Consider the following 25779-nt stretch of genomic DNA (forward strand, 5'->3'; position numbering starts at 1 on the left):
GCAGTAGGCGTGAGCTTAAATGGACTCCAGAAGATGGTAGAGGACAGGAAGGCCTGGAGGAACGTTGTCCATGGGGTTGCGATGGGTCGGACACGACTTCGCAACTAACAACAACAACAACAACAACAACAAAGGATCAATGAGAAAGGGAAAGTTTCTGATGAGAAAAGGATCTTATTCATTTCATCTGAAAGAAGAATGTTAACTGTCTTACTATCCAATTTTAACTCAAATGTTTTTGGTCCTCTTTTTGTACTGAAAAGCTATGTATATATGTATGTATTATTACAATAGTAACAACTAATACAAGCTGAACTTAGGGAAAGAAAATAGAAAGAAAAAATAAATATTGCAGAAAACAGATTAAGAGTGAGTGAGTGTGTGTGTATCTTCCAACCTTCATCACAACACATATAAACAAATTTAACAACTCTACCTAAGTTTCAACTGCCGGTTTAATAGAGCTGTCAGAGCCGAAACTGGATCTTGAGAGGTTTTGATCAAGGTAGGAAGACAGAAGTAGGAGAGAGAAGCCTTGAAATTAGATTAATAAACTAATAATAAGGAACAACACCATATTACTGTGCACACTCTTTTCCTTTATCACAAAAACCCTTCCCTTCTGAGGGAAGATTAGAGTCTGGGGTATAATAAGGCAGAAGGTACACAGCTTAAAAATAATCACACAAGAGTATGAACTAAGCTAATTAAAAATCGTATCTCCAGTCTGAAAATCCAATGAAAAGCCACCAGGGTGATCTCTCCCTTCAAAAAATACTCTCTGATTAAGATATTGGAAACGAGCCACAGATCTGAGTGCTCGCTCTCATAACTCTGTTTTCACCTCCAAACACACTTCTCTTTCATTGCTTAACTTAACTCGCATTTCTGCATATTTGTTCATAAATCAGTTTATGTGACTTACTTTAATTAATTAATTAATTAATTAATATTTGTTATTATTTATTTGCTGCCCATGGGGCTACTCTGGGTGGCTTACAACAATAAAATGGGGGGGGGGGGTTGGAATGACAAAAAAATGTAAACCTAACAACAAAGGAATAAAACAATAAAAATGAACAATGGAGACACAACAATATGAAATTAAAATGCTGGGTGGAAGGGGAGCAGGAAGCACAGGAGGAAGGTGGGGTCAACTACCTTCAGTGATATATTCCTTTACTGGGTCCCCAGGCCAACCAGCAGAGCACAATTTTCAGGCTCTGGTGGAAGGATAGGCGGGTGGGGGCAAACCTCACCCTGGGTGGGGGGCAGGATGTTCCAGATGGCTGGTGTTACAGCTGGGAAAACTTTGCTAGAAATCAACCACAGGCAAAGCATAAGTGATGTATTTTTTTAAAAAAAACCACACACAACTCTCCCTCAAATCGGACAACTAATTACAAGAGCTCATCTTCAAAACTGACTTAGCCCTAACAGGCTACTATATAATATTGCCTTCTTCTAGATCTTTTTCAAATTCCCTGATTAATACTCAGTCCTGGAGTCCTCGGTGGTTTCTATCTGAGCATTAACAACTGGGCCCAATCCTGCTCACCACATTTTTTTAGGCTAAGAGTTAGTTTATCTGCTGCCATTACATTGTGGACAAGAAACATATGCCTTGACTTTAGTCCTCAAATCTAATCAGGTTCTTTCTTGACCAAATGAGCAGATCTTAATGGAGAAGGACTGACTAAACAGAATATGCTATCTAAACAGAATTTATATTAGAGGAAGAATTACAGCTTCTGGGACATCAATGCATTTATTCTTCTGTTGGGAGAGAAAGAATACCATTATCTCTTTGGAAGAAAGTGACAATCAAAACAGATGACATATTTTGTAGAACTCCAAGCTTTCTTTCGTTGCATTCAAAACTGAGTACTGTTGGCCAGATCCTATATGTCCAGGAAAGCAAAGACACAATGATAAACATACCTGGATTTAATCAAAACTGAGATGAATATGCCTAGTTTTTCAAATGGCTTGACAATGCTGGAGCATCTATTCTGCTTAAATGAGAATGCACAAGCATAAAGGAGAATGCACTAGCACAAAAGGAGAAATTTTCTGATAGTAAGAGCAATTAATCAATTGAATAGCTTGCTTCCTGGGGTTGTCCACGCTCCATCACTGGAAATTTTCAAGATAACTATTTGACTGGGATGATATAAGGTCCTGCCTTGAGTAGGGGGTGAACTAGAAGACCTCTGAGGTCGCTTCCAGCCCTATCACATTATGAAAATAACAGTAGCTAGGACAAGCAAACTACAAATGTTGACTCGTTTCCCATTCAGATCAAAACTATGCTTACCATCATCTGGCCATTCACCAGAGAGAAAGACAGTCCTAATTGTAGGTGGAGACAAATATGGGGATCAGCCTCACAGAGGCAGACAAATCCTTGGTGCTTTGCAGTATCTCCCAGCCTTACCCCCACAATGAACAATTTTTATGGTAAAAAAGATGAGGCTTGCTACAGGGACATTGGAAAACAGAGAAATGTTATTGCTTTTAGAGTGCCTAACCCTAATCCTAACCTAGTGATGGCGAACCTTTTAGACACTGAGTGCCCAAAAACCGCCCTGCCCAACCCACTCCACCCCTGCTCCGCCCGCCCACAGGACCACCTACAGCCTCCACGGCCTGCCGCAGATTGCCCAGGCGGCCCTGCAGTGCCATGGCAGCCACACCCTCTGCCCGCACCCCGCAACATCATCTGCATGCAATGGGGCACAAGGGCGGAGTCTTGACTCCACTGCCCGGCTGCCATGTCCTTGGTTGCGCTGCTCTGCACGGGCCACGCCCGGAGGTGACTCTCCTCTGGGGTGGGCTGCTGGTGAAGAGGGGACCGCAGGGGGAGGCGGGGCTGGGGCGATGGCTTGTGTGCCCACAGAGAGGGTACTGAGTGTTGCCTCTGGCCCGTGGGCCATAGGTTCGCCGCCATTGCCCTAACCCTAACCCAGACAATATGCTAAATATGCTAAATATGCTAAATATTAAGAATGTTATTTTTTAAAAAACCCAACCCTAACCCTAACCCTAATAAAATATATACAAAAAAGTGCCTCTGAAATGTTCCTGAAGGCAGGAAGTTTTACTGTCTCATCTTTCTCCAAATCTAGAGAAAGTACTCTTAAATGACACAGATTCTTGCCACTTGTGAAACCTTCCTGAAATTCCTTTAGCTAGTGAGAGGTATTGGGTCCTGCCAGTAATAACAGCCCCGAGGCATCCCTAATTGATTGTAGACTCATGTTTTCCCTCATATTATTTGATAATGTTTATGTTTGTGAAAGAATGGGAATGCTGAGGACAGATTGCAGCCAACTATTGAAACATTGTAAGCAAATACAAAAAATGTTGGGGGAGAGAATTGAGAAATCTCAGTTCATAAAGCCTTGAAGTTTACAAACTACCAGTTGTGGGAATCTCCAGCAAGAAGAATAAAGGGCAGCAGGGTCAGAATGATGCAAACTGGACCCCTTTTGTATACGCATTGTGATAACACATGTAAATATGAAAGGAGCGGAGCTTGCCATACAATGCATGCTCTTGTCACTTGATGAAAGAAGTACAATCCTGCTGTCTTGCCAGTCTTGCCCTCATTTTACAATAAGAGATCTCTCTTGCACTGAAACCATAAATAATATTGTTTTGGCTACTTCCATACAGCACTTATTAATATTTAAAATTCTGTCCTATTTTTAAAACACAGCATTCCCTTAATCCAAACCTTGTCTGAAATCAAAGATTTTTTCTTCAGTTCTTAATCTCTGAAACTAAACTACATACAGAGTGTCTGAAAATAATCATCTTTCAAAGACTCTTCCTACACCAGATGCAACACCAATTGAAAGTGTAGCATGAAATACACATCTGAAGCTGCTGCAAAGAGAATTGAAATTGCTCAGGACACACAGATCTAACAGCTATTGTAAAACCACCTAGAGATCTTGATTTCAAAAGAGCTGCAATGACAGAGTCACCTATAATGAGCCACTGGATAGCCACGTCTTCACAGAGTAGACAAGAATAACCAACTTTCATTTTCCCATAACACAATGAAAAAATTACAGAATCAATTGCTTTCACATGAATTTCCTTCCATATAAAGTTGGCCTATAATTATGTCACTGTTTGTACATATGTGATATACCGTAGACTTTCAAGGCAAATGAACATTCTCCTGTGCATTTCTCCTGACCGAACAAAAGAGATTTCTTTGAGAGCTATATTAACTTATTTTCATTTAATTCTTTATGACAACAGCCACGGCAGGCAAAAGCACAGTTTTTTTTATCTTCCCCCAAATATCAGAAAGAATATATTAATAGTCTATAAATAGAAAAGCATATACATTTTCCCACAATCATCTTGCAAACAGATGCTATATGCTGACAGTAAAATAAAACTCCACTTCCTACAAACGCTGTCCCAACCAGGCACTTTCCAGTTTAAATGTACATGAGCATCAGAAGGAGGGAGGAAGGGATGGAAGGAAGGGTAGATATATGAACAATGGAAACAAAAAAAAAAACTCACAACCAGCATGCTGGAATCTGTATTGCCAACATTTTTGGAGGGTACAAGATTGTTAAAGATTAACTTAAAATATGAAATTTGGAACAGATCCAATTTTCCATTTAGTAATTACACGTTTTATTATTAAGATAATGTATGAGCTGTTTAACCTAAAGATAAGACCCTCATTTGTTACACTAGATTTTCTTTCATATTCAGCAACTGTTCCCTTTCTTGACACAAAGAATAAATCCCTTTCTCCGAAGGAAGCTTTTAAATTGATTTTGTTATTACTTCATATATAACTTTAGTCTCCTACAATACATTATTCTGTCTCAGATAAAAGCTTCTATTGCAGTTGACCTCCAGGGGAGGTACAGTGAACTGAAGACAGCTCTGTGAATCCAATATCCACAGCAAAGACAAAGGAACCAGTTTGATCACTTGGAATCCTTGTGGATAAGAAAGGGCAGGAGATTGCCTACACGGGCTCTGGATGGCTGCTTCTTGCAAGGAGACTGCAGGACAGCAATTTTCCAAGGCTTTGATAACCGAATTAGCAAACTACAGTGGAGCATTTTAAAGCACGCTAAATTCACAAACCTCACTTTCTAATCACCTTTGCAAATTGCCCATTAAGAATTTTTAAGCTATTAGACCTTTAGAATGATAAGTCTGAAAAGTCTTCATTGGGTGAATTTATCTTCAAGTATGAACAAAAGTCAAAATTAAATACAAGCTTAAGAACTTAAAAGAATCTGAAATAAAGAGCTAAAATCTAAATAAGATTTTGATCTTAGAAAGTTATAAACAGACTAAGGTACCAGATAAATTTGAATAGTGAAACTTTTACAAGGAGATTTGGTAATTAATTATCAAGAACAAGAGCTTCTTGTGGGCCATAGATCTGTTTTGGGTTTTGGAAGACATAAAAGATATAAGTAATTTCATGATTTATAAATTGGACACTAGAGAAGATTAAAGATTTAGTCTTTAGTCTGCCTATCAAATACAAAATGTTATAACAATGAGAATACTGAAGGAGATATTTGAAGAATGGATTGAAAAATTAGTAGCCACATATCAACTATGTCAGCTGTCATGTCCAAAAGCCGTTACTGAAGAAATGACACATGTAGAATAAATTTTATCTGACAAGTTAGAGATAATATGAACAATAGATTTACAATTGACAAGCCAAGATAATGACTTAGAAAAGGATACTTTACTGGATCTACAAAAGAAATTGGCTGATGTTTTAAAATTCAAAAAGCAAATGCAAATGATAAACATTTGTAACTTGGAAAATGTTTTCCTATTGAGTTTACAAAAGAGGCTTGTTAAACCTTGAATAACTCCATGCGAGGGGACAAAGAAGAAAAGAAATCAAATCCTACTACAATATTTGAATGAACTAGATCAGGGGTCTTCAAACTTGGCCCTTTTATGACTTGTGACTTCAACTCCCAGAATTCCTCAGCCAGGCACGCTGGCTGAGGAATTCTGAGAGTTGAAGTCCACAAGATTGTCAAAAGTAAAAGGAAGGAATATTAAGTAGGTTAATTTCATCCAAGTTAAAACAAAATAGTTACTTCTGACAACCCCTATGAATTTTTTTCCTGACACAAGAACTGAAAAAATTAATATTTATGGATTTGCTTATAGATAAAGGATGGAATATGTAATAAAGAAAAATATGGAATGAAGAGATAATAGTTTGTAACTTTAGAGAGGGTGAAGACTCACCAAATTTGTTTTGACTTGTGATGAAGATTGGAAGTCACTTCTCTATATACATTCTTTTAATTATATTTTTTCTTTTTTCTTGTAACTTTTACTCTATTTTTCTTTTTAAGTTCAGTTTGTATTGTGTTTTACTATCATAATCAAAACTCTTAATAAAAAATTATGTACCTAAAAAAAGAATTTCCATCGTAGTCAATGAACTTTTTGCTGTTCTCAATCTATTTAAGTATCACTTTCACACGCTTCTAGCAACTGGCATACTCCCATTTATTCAGAAGCTGTGAACTTCTTAGGCTACTTTTGCTACCACAATATCTGCATTGCATTAAAGGGACTAGAAGCATATTTAATGAATGACTTCAAGCAATTAACTACGGTAGATGCTAAAGCCAAGGTCACACTTCATAGCCTCGGCAATAACATCTGTTAGCTCCATTGTTCCTTCCAATACCAGTTGCATCAAATCCTGTATACAAAATCTTGGCTAACACTTCAGGCACAAAAGGCTGCCTTTAAACATTAAACATTGGCAATATTGCTACAGCTGGAGAAATGTAGTTCATTTTATGGTATTTGTATAACTCTTTCACCTCAACTATTTTGCTGAAGGAAATAAAAATTCTATTTTTATCTGTTTCTAAAGATGCGTATCAGAATGGGTGGGAAGGTGCTCTTGACTAAATCAGCACTGTTGGAAGAAAAGGAGGCATTTATTCTCTCCCTAAACTATAGATATGATGAAAACAGACCCTATGAAGCTGGAATCTGCCCCATGGGGAAAGTTGCTAATGCTTTCCCTCTTGAAACAAATACAGTTTAAGGAAAAGCAATCGTTCTAGGAAACTGAATCCCTTTATTCAGTTAATTTTAATTCACAGTATTTAATGAGATAATGCTACAATTTCTTAAGATGTCTGCTGGAACCATGTCAACAGCAAAATACTGATGTGCCCAATTTTGCCCTGAAAAAGAAATATATAGATCTCAAAACGCCTGATGGAATACAGTATCATAATGGCTCAATCATAATGGCTCAATCATCACACTAAACCATAGCTCATTTATAAAATGCATGATTAAGAACGAGTTGCAACAAGTCACGCTCCATCTTACTAAGGAAGGAGACATTCAGATTATTTTGCACTCCTGTAAACCACATATTACTGTTTTCATCTAGGCTTGGAAATGTAGTGAAGATAATCTATAGTTATTTTAAATAAGACAGACTTAATGACTAAAGTTAAAGTGGTTTTCTGAAGCATTGCGAGCCCTAATTATAGTTGCAGAGTACAGAGAACAAACAAGTGCAAGAGGAAAGAGGGTGAAATAGGAGTCCAAGGTTTACTGTGCTCGTTCCTGCTTGCCTACATAGTGAGTGATATATATGGATGCACTTACTGTATAGTTGCATATATTGACAAAAGATGCTCCATCGTTTTTTTTTACTTGAAGCTAAGAATGGAAGAGGAACTAGGAAACTACAGACTAGCAGGTGCCTGTTTAAATGATGGACATGGCACCAGCAGACAATGGTAGATAGTTCTTGAAATGCCTATTGACCTGTTGTGTTCTAAGTACATCACTCCAACCAGGACATTCAGCATTCGATTGCTTCTCTCACAAAATGTGGCTTTCACTTGGAAGCTGTCCTGCACTGTTCAGTTGCACATTTAATGTTCTTTATCCTGTGGTGAAAACTCTATCTCCCATGACACTGTCACTAATATTAGATGGAAAGTACTGTGGAGGAGCACAGCAATTTCAATTACCTTTCAGTGTTTTGCCACTGGCTAAGATTAAATTATTGAATATGATGCATTCATATTTACCGAATATGATATTTTAAGGAACAGCACGCAGGCTGTCGAAAATATCTGGTTAGCTTGCTGATGCTATATGGATCTCATCACTTTAACATCAAGTGACTCAGAGTTACGTTACTCATAACTCAAGCCAGTCTATCCAATCCAATGGTCTCCAAAAGTGTTTGGATCAACAGTACCCAGAATTCCCCTCTAACATGGAGCTGCAAGTCGCTTTAGGAGTCCTAGTTTGAACCCACCGGGGAAACTCCAAATAGGGAAGGCAAACTCAAACAGTCCTTTCAGTCTTGTCTTTACGAAATAGGGTGGTGCAGTGGTTAGAATGCAGTTGTTGTTGTTAGCTGCGAAGTCGTGTCCGACCCATCGCGACCCTATGGACAATGTTCCTCCAGGCCTTCCTGTCCTCTACCATCTTCTGGAGTCCATTTAAGCTCACGCCTACTGCTTCAGTGACTCCATCCAGCCACCTCATTCTCTGTCGTCCCCTTCTTCTATTGCCCTCGATCTTTCCCAGCATTAGGCTTTTCTCCAGTGAGTCTTTCCTTCTCATTAGGTGGCCAAAGTATTTGAGTTTTAGCTTCAGGATCTGGCCTTCTAAAGAGCAGTCGGGATTGATCTCCTCTAGGACTGACCGGTTTGATCGCTTTGCAGTCCAAGGGACTCGCAGGAGTCTTCTCCAGCACCATAGTTCAAAGGCCTCAATTCTTTGGCGCTCAGCCTTTCTTATGGTCCAACTTTCACTGCCATACATTGCAACTGGGAAGACCATAGCCTTGACTATACGCACTTTTGTTGACAGGGTGATGTCTCTGCTTTTTAGTGTGCTGTCTAGATTTGCCATGGCTTTCCTCCCCAGGAGCAAGCGTCTTTTAATTTCTTGGCTACAGTCCCCATCTGCAGTGATCTTGGAGCCCAGGAAAATAAAATCTGTCACTACCTCCATTTCTTCCCCATCTATTTGCCAGGAATTGAGAGGGCCAGATGCCATGATCTTGGTTTTCTTAATGTTAAGTTTCAACCCAAGTTTTGCACTCTCCTTCTTCACCCGCAACAAGAGGCTCTTTAGTTCTTCTTCACTTTCTGCCATTAGAGTGGTATCATCTGCGTATCTTAGGTTGTTGATATTTCTTCCGGCAATCTTAATTCCAACTTTTGATTCATCTAGCCCTGCCTTTCTCATGATGTGCTCTGCATATAAGTTAAATAGGCAGGGCGACAGTATACAGCCTTGCCGGACTCCTTTCCCAATTTTGAACCAATCAGTGGTTCCATGTCCAGTTCTCACTGTTGCTTCTTGACCCGCATATAGGTTTCTCAAGAGACAAATAAGATGGTCTGGTACTCCCATCTCTTTAAGAACTTGCCACAGTTTGTTATGATCCACACAATCAAAGGCTTTAGCATAGTCAATGAAGCAGAAGTAGATGTTTTTCTGGAATTCCCTAGCTTTCTCCATGATCCAGCGTATGTTGGCAATTTGATCTCTAGTTCCTCTGCCTCTTCGAAATCCTGCCTGTACTTCTGGTAGTTCTCGATCCACATACTGCTGAAGTCTAGCTTGTAGGATTTTAAGCATGACTTTACTAGCATGAGAAATGAGTGCAATGGTGCGATAGTTTGAACATTCTTTGGCACTGCCTTTCTTTGGAATTGGAATGTAAACTGATCTTTTCCAATCCTGTGGCCACTGTTGAGTTTTCCAAATTTGCTGGCAAATTGAGTGTAGCACTTTTACTGCATTGTCTTTTAAGATTTTGAATAGCTCAGCTGGAATACTGTCATCTCCACTAGCTTTGTTGTTGCTCAGCTTTTCTAAGGCCCACTTCACTTCACATTCTAGGATGTCTGGCTCGAGGTCAGTGACCACCTCATTGTGATTATCTGGGACGTTAAGCTCATTCTTGTATAGTTCTTCTGTGTAATTTTGCCACCTCTTCTTAATCTCTTCTGCCTCCGTTAGGTCCCTGCCATTTTGGTCCCTTATCATGCCCATTTTTGCATTAAACGTTCCCTTCATCTCTCCAATTTTCTTGAAAAGATCTCTGGTCCTCCCTATTCTATTGTTTTCTTCTATTTCTTTGCACTGTTCATTTAAGAAGGCATTCTTATCTCTTCTAGCTATTCTCTGGAATTCTGCATTCAATTGGGCATATCTATGTTTTTCTCCCTTGCCTTTCGCTTCCCTCCTTTCCTCAGCTATTTGCAAAGCTTCCTCAGACAGCCATTTTGCTTTCTTGCATTTCTTTTTCTTTGGGATGGTTTTGGTTGCTACCTGTTGTACAATGTCGCGAACCTCTGTCCATAGTTCTTCAGGCACTCTGTCTATCAGATCTAATTCCTTAAATCTATTTGTCACCTCTACTGTATATTCAACAGGGATATGATTCAATTCATACCTGAGTGGCCTAGTGCTTTTCCCTACTTTCTTCAGTTTAAGCCTAAACTTTGCAAGGAGAAGCTCATGGTCTGAGCCACAGTCAGCTCCTGGTCTTGTTTTTACTGACTGTATAGAGCTTCTCCATCTTTGGCTGCAGAGCATATAGTCAATCTGATTTCTGTGTTGACCGTCTTAGAATGCAGTATTGCAGGCTAATTCAGCTCACTGCCAGGAGTTCGATCCTTACCGGCTCAAGGTTTATTTATTTTATTTATTTATTTAGTTACATTTATATACCGCCCTTTCCCTGAGGACTCAGGGCGGTTTACAGGGAATTAAAAAATCCACCATACAAAAGTTAAAAAACCAAATTAAAAAATATTAAATTGACCCTGTACACTTAAAACCCCAATTAAAAATTTCTCCTCAGCCTGGGCCCGAGAGCTCAAAGAGCCAGGTCTTCAGGCCCCGGCGGAATGATCGGAGGTCGGGGGCAGTTCTCAGCTCCACCGGCAGCTGGTTCCAGAGGGCAGGCGCTCCCACTGAGAAGGCCCTATCCCTGGGTGTCACCCGCCGGCAATCTCTTACCGGCGGAACCCTGAGCAGACCCTCCCTGTGGGAGCGCACTGGGCGAAGGGCGTTTGATGCCGGCAGCAGGTGTTCCCTCAAATACCCCGGACCCAGGCCATGTAGGGCTTTATAGGTAATAACCAGCACCTTGAATTTCACCCGGAGGGCAACCGGAAGCCAATGCAGCTCACGGAGTAGAGGTGTTACATGGGAGTATCAGGGGGGCCCCCATTACAACTCGCGCGGCCGCATTCTGCACCAGTTGAAGCCTCCGAGTGGTCTTCAAGGGCAGCCCCATGTAGAGAGCGTTACAGTAGTCCAAACGGGAGGTCACAAGCGCATGAGTAACTGTGCGTAGGGCGTCTCGGTCTAGATAGGGACGCAACTGGCGCACCAGGCGAACCTGTGCAAAAGCCCCCCTGGTCACGGCTCCTATGTGGTCTTCAAAAGTGAGCCGTGAGTCCAGGAGGACGCCCAGGTTGCGAGTCCTATCAACAGGGGGTAACACCTCACCCCCCATCGTTAGAGGTGGAATAACTTGGTTAACCTGAGATGCCGATATGCACAGCCACTCAGTCTTGGCGGGATTGAGACGAAGCCTGTTTCTCCCCATCCAAACCTGAACCGCCTCCAGGCACCGGGACATCACGGAGAGGGCATCACTGGGTTGGTTTGGGGTGGAAAGAAAAAGTTGGGTATCATCAGCGTACTGGTGATACCCCACCCCAAATCCACGAATGATCTCGCCCAGCGGCTTCATATAGATGTTGAACAGGAGAGGCGAGAGGACCGACCCCTGAGGAACTCCACAAATGAGAGACCTCGGGGCGGATCTCTGCCCTCCTGTCAACACCGACTGCGAGCGGCCCTGGAGGTAGGAGGAGAACCACCGTAGAACAGTGCCTCCCACTCCCAACCCCCTGAGACGCCGCAGCAGGATACCATGGTCGATGGTATTGAAAGCCGCTGAGAGATCTAATAGGACCAGGACAGAGGAGCAACCCCTGTCCCTTGCCCTCCAGAGATCATTCACCAGCGCGACCAATGCCATCTCTGTGCTGTGTCTGGGCCTGAAACCCGATTGGTACGGGTCCAGATAATCAGTTTCCTCCAGGAACAGAGGGAGCTGATGCGCCACCACACTCTCAACAACCTTCGCCAGAAAGCGAAGGTTGGAGACTGGACGGTAGTTGTCTAAAGCAGCCGGGTCCAAAGCAGGCTTCTTGAGAAGGGGTCTCACCACCGCCTCCTTCAAGGCGGCAGGGAAGACACCCTCCTTCAGAGAAGCAGTTATTACTGCATGGAACCAGCCTCGTGTTCCCTCCCGAGCCACATAAGCTAGCCATGAGGGGCACGGATCCAACAAACAGGTGGTGGTGCTCAGTCTCCCCATGATCCTGTCCACATCATCAGGGGAAACAGGGTCGAACTCAGTCCAGATAACGTGCTCAAGACCGCCTGATTCCTCCACATCAGACTCTGCCCAGTCAGAGTCCAGACCGGTCCGGATCCGAGCGATTTTGTCCGCCAGATGATGACTAAAATCCTCGGCTCGTCCCTGTAAGGGATCCTCTCTCACCTCCTGGTTAAGGAGGGAGCGAGTCACCCTAAACAGGGCGGCCGGGCGATTATCTGCGGACGCGATAAGGGCGGCAAAGTAGTTAGACTTCGCCGTCCTTATCGCCGCAAGATAAGACCTTATAAAGGTTCTTAACTGCAATCGGTCGGATTCGGATCGGCTGGATCTCCAACCGCTCTCTAGACCTCGTCTCCGACGCTTCATCTCCCGGAGCTCCACAGAGAACCATGGGGCCCAACAGGATCTGGTTGACTTAGCCTTCCATCCTTCCAAAGTAAAACGAGGATCCAGATTGTTGGGGGCAATATGCTGAGTCTGTAAACCGTTCAGAGAGGGCTGTAAGGCACCATGAAGCAGTATATAAGTCTCAATGCTATTGCTATGTGTCCACTGACTGACCCATTTTCTTAAATGTCAAAAATTCCTCCTCTTCCTTTTTTGCCATAATCAAAATCAAGCCAGAAACTGGCTTCAAAAACACCACTTCAGTGTGGTTCAAGATTAAACTCCCCCCAAATTATGAGGTCATGAGACACTCCTAAGAAGCAGGTAAGAATTAATTAAAAGCCAAGTGAAAGGAAGAGACTTGCCTCATGGTGAAAAAAAATACTTTTTGTCCTTACCCAGGCTTCTTTCACTCATGGAAAAATTGCAATAGCACTTAGACTTATATGCTACTTTATAGTGCTTTACAGCACTCTCTGGGTAGTTTACAAATGTCAGCATATTGCCCCCCCCCCACACACAATCTGGGTCCTCATTTTATCAACCTCGGAAGGACAGGAGGCTGAGTCAATCTCGGGCCCCATCAGGATCAAACTACTGGCAGTGGGCAGAGACAGAAGAATGTGCCCCCTTTCAGTACAGGTAGTCTTCAACTTATGACTACAATTGAGCCCAAAAGTTCTTTTGCTAAGGGAAACATTTGTTAAGTGAATTTTGCCCCATTTTATGACCATTGTTGCCACAGTTGTTAAGTGAGTAACATGGTTTTTAAGTGAATCTGGCTTCCCCATTGACTTTGTTTGTAAGAAGGTCACGAAAGGTGATCACATGACCCCAGGACACTGCAACCGTCATAAATATGAGTCAGTTGCCAAGAGTCTCAATTTTGACCACATCATCATGAGGATGCTGCAATGGTCGTAAGTGTGAAAAACAGTCATAAATCACTTTTTTCAGTACCACTGTCATTTTGAACAGTCACTAAACGAACTATTTTAAGTCAAGGACTATCTGTACTCCTTTCTTTCTGGAGGGAATATATTTTCTGAAAGTAAAGTATTTGCTTCAAGTTTTGAAAAATAGTAACATATCTACTCCATCAAGTAACCACAGAGATGTTAATTTAATTCTAGCCTACTCCCCTTGTGCAATTCACAGCTGTTTCCAAACTATAATTTTGATTTTGACTTATCAAGTTTCTGTCCCCAAGCTTTTCCATTTACCCAAAACAGGCCCTACAATCAAACTTGATGCACCAACAAACACACATTTAACAGGCTTGTCTAAATGTGCAGTATATTTATTTACTATAATTAACATTACATTACAGCAGCTGGAGTTTTAGAAGTTGAAGAGAATGTAAACACCCATTCAAGAAAACAATGTCAAATATCAGCAGTCAAGTCACTAACAACTGATCACAAATTTCAGATCTGCTAGGTATTTTTTAACAAATATATCCTGTGTTGATTTAAAGCTAATAGATAGATAATTTCACATATCCTTCAAGACAATTATCATACAACAAAGAATGCTTTGATTAATATTACACTGAAAATATTTATTACAATATATTCTTCTGAATATTTTCTGGATGGTAAGGAAGATAGTCATGACTAAATTAATGAAGTACATCAGCAAGCTCTTGTTAAAGGATTAAATCATATGTTAATATAAAATGGACCAGAATGATTGTGCTTCTGGAGCTTGAACCTCATAACATTAGGTTCCTTCTATACTGAAGACTAATTATATTAATTTCTTAAATTTATAGGTGATCTAGTTATAGAAGCAGAACTAATTATTTGAAAATGTATTATTGTGGCTTCCAAGAGACCTCATCCCTTTAAAACACAATACTGGATATTTCATTCAGAAATAAAAGTGTTATGGATGAAATTAAAAAAAAAATGTAAAGATGGGACAAAGTGCAATTGTCACTGCTGGGGAGATTTCTGTGATTAAGATGAATGTTTTACCCAGAATCAACCAACACAACATACGTGCACACTTCAAGCCTAAGAATACACTAAGGCAGAAACTTGTCCACCCCAAGGATAAAACACCCAGACACAAACTGAGCAACGTGGTATAAGCAGTACAATGCAATGAGCCATGTTCAGATCTGTACACTGGGGAAACGAAACAACTTCATAAACATATGGCACAACATGGGAGAACAATCCCATCAGGACAAGAGTCAGCAGGCCATCTGCATTTAAAAGACGAAGGCCACTCTTTCGAAGACAGCAAAGTCCACATTTTGGACAGAGAGGACCACTGGTTTGAAAGAGGGTCCAAGAGGCCATCTACCGTATGTCAAAATTGAACAGCCCTACAATGTACAAAGGTACTTTTAATCTTTGCTAAGAAGGGACATTTTATCATGTTTGGTGGGCAGGTAAAAGCCAAAACATTTTGAATACAATATATGCATTAATTCAAAAGATTTTAAATGATTAAAGTTTTTATAAATTATATTTATATTTATGGTTAACTAGAAACCCCTTGTACACTTTTTGCATGAAACAGAAAAAGTAGTACACTTATGATTTGTGCACAATGGGATAATAAAAATGTGAGGGGGATTTTTGTAATCAGTATAAGAACTTTGTAAATGTACTGACATTTACTATGAAGGAAATTGGAAGTTTCTATTTTTTTTCCAATTCTTTTTTTTTGTACTTTTGCTTTTCTTTATTGCTTTTTTATGTGTTTAACTTTAATAACAAATTTATAATAAAAAAAACAGGGGAAAAACCGTTACAGACTAATCTTGTGGAAGATCATTTTCTGTCTGAAGGAAAACAGATAAGAAATGCATTAAAAATGGCATCCAAAGCTTGATAGAAAAGAAAGCTAAAAACAAATATGATGTGCAAGATGCACATCAAAATCTAGATCAATTTTAAGATATTTGAACATAAAAATAAGTGATGGCTTTGAAACACTGGAAGTTTTTAAGAAGAGACTGGCCAGCCACTTGTCTGAAATGGTATAGGGTTTCCTGCCTGAGCAGGGAGTCGGACTAATGACCTCCAAGATCCCTTCCAACATCATCATCATCATCATCATTATTATTTACTTAGCACACCCTTTTTCCTATGCACAATTGTATCCAAAATTATGATCCCTATGATCCCCATCCAAAGTATCTTGGAATAACATTGGCCTGGACTCTTTCCTACAAGATACACTTAAGAGAATATGGCAGCAAAAATCAATACTAGGCTAACATACTCCAGAAATTGTGTGGAACTAAATGGGTAGCTTCAGGGTCAGTCTACTCTGCAGCAGAATACTGTGCCCCTGTATGGCTTAACAGCTGCCATACTCGTAAGTTAGACACCTAACTCAACAACACCATGAGGATTATAAGTGTATGTATTAACTGGCTGGCTTCCTGTTCTTAGCTGTGTAGCACCGCCAGCTTTACGAAGGCAAGATGCACGAGTGAGAGAATACAGAAAAATTATGAACAACTCACTCCTGCTGACCTACCCCATTTATCAGTTGGAAGACTCAAATCCAGGAAGCTCCCACAGACACTTGCACAACATCTGCCCAATTTAATATCTATTCCCAATGGAAAGCCAAATGGGTCACTGAATGCCCAAACATAGGAAGACATATAAATGACTCCACAAAAAAAGGTGCCAGGCTTTGAACTACCACATCAGCAATGAACAATCCTGAATAGCAGGGGTCTTCAAACTTGACCCTTTTATGACTTGTGGACTTCAACTCATGCCTGGGTGAGGAATTCTGGGAGTTGAAGTCCACAAGTCATAAAAGGGCCAAATTTGAAGACCCCTGAATAGGATTCATACCTCATACTGCATCTGCTGGGGCTCTCTGTATAAATGGAGCATCCCACGTCCAACTGTAGATCATATGGTGACTGACTGTAAGCTGAGGGCATCTACCAGTATCCAGTATCTTTTTTTTAATATAAACAATGCTGCACTTTAATGGTTAGATGGCCTAGACCAGGGCTTTTCAACCAGTGGTACGGGTACCATCTGTGGTACATTGGCACCTGGCAGGTGGTACACGACCATCCTAGAAAAGTGGCAGTGGGGGAGGGGAATGAACTGAACTGGTGGCAGCACCGCACAAGCCTGAGTGAGAGATGGCTGGAGCTGCAGAGCTGTCAGGGCTCAGAGGAAGCACCAGAATCAGCGCTTCTTTGGGGCTCTCAGGGCTCAGAAGAAGCACCAGGATAAGCGCCAGGCTCCAGCTAGAGCTCGGCGCTGATCCTGGCACTTCTGCTGAGCTCAGAAGAAGCACCGATCAGCTGGAATGTTGCAGCATCTCCAGGGTCTTGTGATTTACATTCAGATCCTTGGCAACTGATTCATATTTATGATGGTCACACTGTCCCAGGGTCATGTGAAGTGACCAAAACCTGCTGCAACCACCCAGAGGGGGGGGGGATAAAAAACAACCCCCACCCCACCCCTGCTGCCAATCCTCAACGGAAATGCTCACAATGAAAACCTCGGACAGGAGGAAGAGTGCCACCGGGCAGGCAGGCAGGTGTCTTGCTTGGCTGTGGCTTGGGGGCACTTTTTTCAGTGCCATTGTAACTTTGAACACTCACTAAGTGAACTGTTGTAAGTCGAGGACTACCTGTACTTCCATCACTTTTTTCCTTTTTTTTTGGTCATCAAGTTTTTGACACCTTGCTAGGCGACTGATGGTACTCGGATGTTGCCATATCCTAAAAATGGTACAATGGGTGAAAAGGTTGAAAAGCTCTGGCCTAGACACTGATATTTAAACACAGATCTTTTTAACATTTATATTTTATTGTATTTTACTAATTTAGGTTAATATATATTGCTAATCCATATATGATATGTGTTATGCTAAATAAATCTAAAATTATAAAACTATTCACCAGATGTCATGCTTATCAAAATGAGTTCCTATTAACTACAGCATGATAGGATAAAACTTCCTCAACGTCAAAAAGCAAAAGCTTAAACTGTGGCCTGCCAGATGTTTTGGACCTCAAGGTCCATAATTTCTGCTCACTGCCTGTATTGGCTGCAGCTTTTATAGAATTAGGTTACCTTTTTTTAAAGAGAACATTTTATTTTTAATAAATTTTCAAAGAGAGGAACTTTAGTCTGGAGGGTATGGGAGAGGAATCAAAATATTTTTATTCTGTATGGTTATTGGATAAATTCCAACCAATTTTTGATTATACAGTAATCTGTCTTTGTTGAGTTTGGCACAGATGCTCTCAAGGAAAATAAAGCAAGATTTTTAAAAATTGTTCTCCTCACAAGGCTGGCTATTATTTTTCCATCTCTTATCAATTAAATACAGTGACAAAAGTGTTCATTATCACAGGAATTCTAAAAAGCCTCCCATAAGGTGACACCAACTGTGCATTTTTCACAAGGGCCTTAAATCTATAGAATCTATATTTTTAAATTCAACCTCTGCACTGCTAGATTTGGTGTTCATACAAAATTCCATGCTTACATAACTATCTTTTGTTTCTCTGAATTGATGATAATGAGCCCCAAACAAGCACATAGAATATATAGCAATGGCCTTTTTTCAGAGTGTCCATATTTCATTTGTTTTTCTATTTTAAAATTATCATGTTTTTTGCATGTCTTATGGAAATGTAAAAGCATACAAACTGTTCTGGAAGAGTTCCACATTCAAAAGGCCTCCACTTCAAATGAGAAAAAAAGGAACGTGTTCTGAGATTACAACAGGACCAGGATACTTCCTATGAAGTCAAAGCAGCAATTTTTAGTCTCAAGCAGGAAATTTCTAGCCCCAAATGCTTTGCATTCAAAACATTTTGCACATCTCTGCAGAAGTGGATCCAGGCAACAATAACTACAGATAAAATGTGGAGAAAAAAGAAAGCATGCTAATAAGTAACAGATAGCTAATAAAAACCAGAAATGAAAGTATAATGGAAGAGAACATTTCTTCAAGCAACTAGCATGATGTCAGAAAAGAAAATAGAAACCTAAAGGTTACTAAGGTAGGTCTGGCCAGGAAACAGTCTCCACTAGAAATACCAAATTCTATCAATATAATCAACAAATCTTGAAAGCCTAACAGCATTTCCCCTTCCTTTCCTCATATGTCAAAGAGAGTCAAGGTCAAGCAACATTGAATTTCTTTCTCATGTTTTTCTGTTTTCCCAGGCTAAGCTGTGTTCTAATGGTTGCCATATATTTTTGTCAAGGCCATCTCTGAACTCCTTACATCAAGTTGGGGGGACAGGAATGTTTACAACTACAAAAGAAGGATTCTCTTACATTTCCATCAATCACTGATTTGAAAACCTTGAAATGTTATCAGCAAATCTTGAGAAGCACTTAGATTTACACAGAGCGGAGACAAACTAAGGATTATATTTAGGACTATCACTATGTCTTGAATTACACCCCAAAACGAATGACATCCAGTGTAACTAAAAGCTTAAAAGAGGAACCTAATAATAACTGAAGCATATTGTGCCAACTGAAGTTTTAAATTGGACATAATATACAGTAGCTCAATAATTACATATCTGATGTACGTGCAATCATAACCAGACTGAACTATATTAAGAAAGGTGTAATTCTAAGGCTGCTTAAACCTCCTGTGGTCATAGCTGCCTTATAGGCATCTAATAATATGGCTTAGATCAAAAGAATTCTTAAATGTGATGCATTATTGTTTACAATATTTAAATGAAGCAACTTGGGGAGATACCTAAGCCCAACTTACAAGATGGTTAACAGCTGGTTAAAGCCAGCAGTTTTATAAAATTTATTTGGGACTAAATGTAAATAAACTCCAAAGATATGCATACTTCTATTATATGCAAAAGCTGTCACTATGGCAGATGGTATTACAATGGGGATGGGAAAACACTAACAGTATACCTGAAGCAAAGCTCTAGAATTCAAAACTTGAAAATAACAGAGTGAGGAAAAATGCCAACTAGAAATATTTGTTCAGAGGAGAAGCTAACACAAGCTCATATCTAGGATAAATTGTCATCCAAATTGGAAATAAGCATAGACTGATAAATTGCCAGATTAGTGTAGTTCTAGGCAGAATGGAATGTTCTGTACATATTCACCAAAACTTCAGAATTCTTTTCTAAGAATTTTTTTCTAGAATTTTCCACCAAGCATGGCTCTTGAGCTGATGAAAGTTGCTCATTTTCTTGCTTTGGATCAGTTTTCTCATTACTCCAGCTTCAAAATTGCAGAAAACTAACACTTGCCTCAGCAATAAATTTAAACGGCCTCAAGGAATAACAAAACAAAAACCAAAAAGACAAAGAAAAGAGGAATCGGGTGCAAAGGTTATTCTCTCCTTTCAAAACATAAGCAAATATGTATGTTATATTTCTTTCTAGGCAAGATATTTAGATGCTGTATTGTGCAATTTAAACAGCCGGACAGTGCCATAGCTCCCTTTGCTCTTCAGTTTTCCACACCAACACTCCAACTATTGAGTTAGTGAATACTGAGGGCCATAATGCTCAACCTTACCTTTTTTTTTCTCTTCTCATTCATGTTCATCTACATAAACCTCAAAACAAGAGTAGTTGTTTACCTAACTCAAGGCTAAACTGACAATGATGCTCATGGTGTAGTTTGCTCATGCATGAATGATTTTCTTTTCTCAAACATCTGCTATGTGGGAGGCAGTGAACAGGATCAGCACTAGAGCAGAGAGAAGAGCTGGTCCTGGTGTAGCTTCACACCAAAACTGCCAGTTATTTGTGGGAAAGAAGGACCACCTGCAGAAAGGCAAACTGTGCTCTTCAATTAAGACCCCTCAAATTCAGAAGAAGCACATCCAATTTCCAGCAATAGGACAAAACACTTTAGCCCAAAGGGTGCCTGATGCAAAGGAAAAGCTCATTTCCATGTTTATGCTTTCCTCAGAACAGGGGTGTCAAACTGCTGGCCCAAACTGTCCCGATACATTGCGCAACATCACGAGACGTCGCGAGTTTGACACGTCTGCCTTAGAACTTCTTTACTAAATACACCCTCACATTAACAAGAAGGGTGTTATCACTCATCACTCTGATTCCTATTTGGGCTGAAGCAATCTGTTCTTTCACTTTCCATAATTGCAAACTTGTCTGACTTGGGTATAATTACTGCCACTATTGTTACAACATTTGTTCATGCTTAGCCGACTGGCCCCTTCATCAGCAGTTGAGCAGGCCTCTTATTAGCCTTTTTCTATTATATTTTACATTGGAGAAATAGATTTGCTACAGCCAAAGCGGCTCGCCCATGCCTCCATTACGTTGTACTATATCCACAGATGCATAACAGCTGCTTCAATAATCTTCCCCAGACAAATGCCAAATTATTGGTACATATGAACATACATGTACAGGGATGTATATTCAGCAACATAATCAAGTAATGCAAGCAACATTCAAGTTATGTTAGAAATTGGTGATGGAATATATCAAGAGTAAATGATATGTCCTGCCATCATTCTTTTTCTTTTCTTTTCTTTTTTGTAGATCACCAAGACATTTTGGTAGTCTCTGGCATAAATAAATATTTGGTTTTGTTTCACCCATATATAAGCTCCATTTGATGATATTAAAATGAATATCTGATTCCCCTTGTGCAGGAAAATCTTGGAGTAAAACCTGTATCCTTAATTTCACATGCCGCTAAAATAATGCTTAGGATCATCCACTGCAGATTAGAGCCCTACATAGAAAAAGAGATGCCAGATGTACCAGCTGGCTTTAGAAAAGGCAGAGGATCACTGCTGATATACGCTGGATAACTGAGAAAGCCAAAGAATACCAAAAAGAAACCAGCGTGTGTTTCATTGATTATGGAAAAGCCTTTAATTATATCAATCACTTCAAGCTGTGGAAAGTGCTCAGAAAAATGAGAATCCCAAAAGTTCTTGTCCGCATAAGAAACTTATGTACAGTGTGGCAAGAACATGGCAAAAAAAAAAATTAGCTCCAGATTGACGAAGGAATTTGACACCACTACATGCTCTCTCCTTCTTTACTCAATATTCTAAAAGTCAAAGAACACAGTGAAAATATGGGACTAAATTAAATATAAAGAAAGTAACGACAACAGGTAGAATAAACAGCCTTAGAACTGACAATGAAGATATCAAAGTAGTGGATAACTTTTGCTTTTTAGGATCAATCATCAGTAACGGAACAAGCAGTCAAGAAATATACTACAGAAGGGGTTCCCAACCCCCGGTCAGTGGATTAGTACTGGTCTGCAGCATGCCAGCAACCAGGCCGCACAAACAAGCAAAGCCCCACCCGTGGGATGCAGGCAGCACACAAAACCTCCGGGCTGTGGACAAACCTTTCTCCATGGAACTGGTCCCTTGTGCCCAAAAGGTTGGGGACCTCTGCACTACATAGTAGTTCATGGAACAGCAGCCATAAAGGCCTTGGAAGAGATATTCAAATGCCATGATGTGCCTATATCTACCAAAATCAGAATCATGCAAACCATGGTATTTATTCCCTGTGACATTTTACTGGACCGAAATGGACTTTAAAGTTAGACTTTAAAGACAGATAGGAAGAATACTGACACATTTCAAGCATTGTTGGAGAATGCTATGGACAGCAAAAAACAAAAAAACAAAAAAAACCACTAAATAAACGGATCATTGAACAAATGAATCCAGAGTTCTCACCTGAGGCAGGCACAAATAATCAGGCTGGAATTATCCTATTTTGGACATATTATGCAAAGACCTAACTCTCTAATGCTGAGAAAGGCAGATGGAAAAAGAAGGAAGATGAGCAAGAAGGTGGATGGACTCATGGTAGCAATGGATGCACAATTGGGAGACCTGAAACACCAGTTTAGGACTAGATCATTGTGGAGAAAATCTATGTGGTCACTAGGAGTTGAAAATAACTTGATGGCACATAATCAAAATCAATCTGTTTTCCACTGCATTCTCTTTTTCTTCCTTATATGCCCAGTGCCAGCATAAAAATTTCAACAAGTTTCACCTCTCATTACAGTTTTTAGAAAGAATTAGAGATGTTCCCATCTCCCTCTATTTCTTTTGGATACCAATGCAGTCATCAAAATAAGGTTGTGCAACATCCTCTACACTTTAAAACAGGGGTCCCTGGTCCCTGGACCAATACCAGGCCTTGGCACGCCAGGAACCAGTCCCCACGAACAAATAAAGCCCCATCCGCGAGATGCAGGCAGCACACAAAACCACGCACTCTCTGGTCCATGGAAAACCTCTCCACGAAACCGGTCCCTGGTGCCCAAAAGATTGGGGACCTCTGCTTTAAGACATTTGCTTAAACCAAAAAGCAGCTCATTGTTCCAGGAAAACCTATATGGGAAAAGTGTATCCCAAGAACAAGATAACTTCAGAAAATCTGTAACAGAGTACTGGTAGCAGAGAATAGTGGAGAATTTACTTCCCAAGGAACTGGAATATAAAGCAGTCTTTCTCCCTCTCTCAAAATCACCTTTGTGCCTCCTTTTACTTGAGTCTAGAGCAGGGGTCAGCAACCTGAAACAGTGAAAGAGCCACTTGGAACTGGTTCCCTCACAAAAGGAAAAAATGGGAGCCGCAAAAAATGTGTGTGCATGCGCAGAACAGGGTTTGACTGAAGAATGGAGCCAAGGCGAGACATGCACCTACCCTGCATATTTGAATTGATTGGTTGAAATTTTTTAGTCCCACTTTTTTGGGGGGGACTGCACATGGCAGAGGACTGGGAGCCGCATGCGGCTCCGGAGCCGCAGGTTGCAGACCTGTGGTCTAGAGTGTAAATGCAAGTAATTTATCTCCCCTGAAAAAGGTCTGTTCCTGTTAAAACACCTCCAAACAGTGCAGACATTGCCTGGCTTCATATGGGGGGGGGGTTTAAACATTTTCTATGACAGCTGTCTGAATTTTGGAAGATGCACCTGTGAGATAGCAAGTGCCTACAATCGTTGTATTTCTCACACGTATGTGACAAGTTCCACAAGATCTTCCCACTGATTATCATCTGTTGTCAACCACACCAAATACAGTACCTACGCCACTGCCTGGCTGTACCTTACATGGATATGGAAATGTGCAATGATTATTGATGACCAGGCTCAGTTCCGTTTCCCATACACAGAACCGTCCTCTCGGAACAGGGTTTTTATTTATTTATTTATTTATTTATTTTTTAAAAAGCCGATGGCTAAAGCAAACCCCGCTAGCCTGGCAAAGTCCCAGCACGGCGCCTCACCGGCACCGAGTCTTGGCCTCGGACCTACTTCCGAGAGGCGCGCGCGTTGCACCTCCAGAAAAAGCGGCAGAAACCTCCAAGTCTTGTCCGCGGCCAACGCCAAAGGCCGCCGAGCCCGCTGCTGCCCTCGCCCGTCTTTTGCCCCTGCCTGACCTGTAGGCGCTGCAGGTAAGAGGCCGGCACGTAGCCCGTCTCTCCGGAGCCCGCCCGGGTCACCAGCCACCAGTGCTGGTTGCTCCGCTCCAGCAGCAGGAAGGTCTCGCCAACGGCGAAGGCCAGAGAGTTAGGCTCGGCCGACCGGAAGCCGTACAGGGCCCGGTACATGGCGCTGGAGGGGGACGGAGGAGGGCCGGCGAAGAAGAAACTAGCCGGCAAACTCCAGTCGGAGACCCCTCCAACCTAGTGGCGGCGCCGGCGGCTCCTGCTGTAAACGCCACTCTAAGCGCTCCGCCCCCTTATCCCGGGCCTGCGTCACCCTCCCGCGGCGCCAAGACGCAGCCTCGCCCCCTTCCCTACCGCGGTGCTCCGGCGCCATCTGCCGTGGCGCCGTTTTCGCAAGAAGCGCGGCTTGGTTCAACTTTCCGTCCCGGCGGGAACGAAGGTGAGTGAGGTCGGTGGAAATCCGGCAAGCAACTCGTGTTGCCCAGGCTGCCTTCTTTGACTCGCAAATCATCTTTGACTCGCGAGGTTGTTCAGCTTGGGAAAGGTTCTCGGTTCGAGCATGCAAAGCAGGGGTCTTCAAACTTGGCCTTTTTATGATTTGTGGACTTCAACTCCCAGAATTCCTCAGCCAGCATACCTGGCTGAGGAATTCTGGGAGTTGAAGTCCAAAAGTCATAAAAGGGCCAAGTTTGAAGACCCCTGATGTAAAGCTAGAAGCATGTAAGCGGAAGTAAAACCCATTGACACCCCTTGTAGAAATTTAGACAACGCTCCTCGGTGCTATCTGAGCTTGGTTGTTTTCTTGCAGACGTTTCATTACCCTAACTAGGTAACATCATCAATGCTAGTAAGGAGTGTGCTGGTGGGTGGGGGCTGTCCACCAGTGATCAGCACTCAGAACAGCATAGATTAACTCCAAGGTCAACTTCAGCCCAACAATCAAGCAATACTCCAATCAAGAAACTGCCAAAGAGCCATTAATAAAGATGGCCCCCACCCACACAGACAGGAAGACACCAGAATATAAGCTGACAGCAAACAGCACTCCTTACTAGCACTGATGATGCTACCTAGTTAGGGTATTGAAACGTCTGCAAGAAAACAAGCAAGCTCAGAGAACACCAAGGACCCCTCATTTCAACCCTGAGCTACAAATATTCTCCTTCATTGGTTATACAATGCAATCAGCTGACAATACTTTCTTATTTAACTTTTGTCTCAGTTATAAATAAAAACCTTTGGAGTACCAGTCAGAACTGGACAAAGATTATTCAAGCCACAGCTTCCACCTTCTTGAGCAGAAGGATCCCCGATTGTGAATCTGTTCCTTTGGAGGTAGTGCTTGCCTGTCTATACCTAACACTGGTGTTGGTGAAGAGTCTCAGTGTACATACAAGACTTCCATCTTGCTTGGATTCAGCCTGGAGATGGATGTATGCTATGAACCAAAGTGATAACAGAGGAAGTAGCCTCCAGGCATCTCTGTCATGAATATTATGCTGGCGTTGAGTTT

At 41.3% G+C, this 25779-nt stretch overlaps 1 protein-coding gene across 1 annotated transcript in view; it reads right to left on the reverse strand.

Moving 5' to 3' along the window:
• The window catches only part of NCKIPSD (NCK interacting protein with SH3 domain), a 114439-nt gene extending 89924 nt beyond the window's left edge, over nucleotides 1–24515 (reverse strand). The window contains exon 1 of the mRNA XM_083354318.1: nucleotides 24258–24515. Within this exon, the coding sequence (XP_083210444.1) occupies nucleotides 24258–24428 (171 nt within the window). The 5' untranslated portion in view covers nucleotides 24429–24515. The remainder of the gene's footprint in view (nucleotides 1–24257) is intronic.
• Between the last annotated feature and the right edge of the window lie 1264 nt (nucleotides 24516–25779).

Source organism: Vipera ursinii (genome assembly GCF_947247035.1).
Source record: "Vipera ursinii genome assembly, chromosome: 2".
NCBI classification, from domain to species: Eukaryota; Metazoa; Chordata; class Lepidosauria; order Squamata; family Viperidae; genus Vipera; species Vipera ursinii.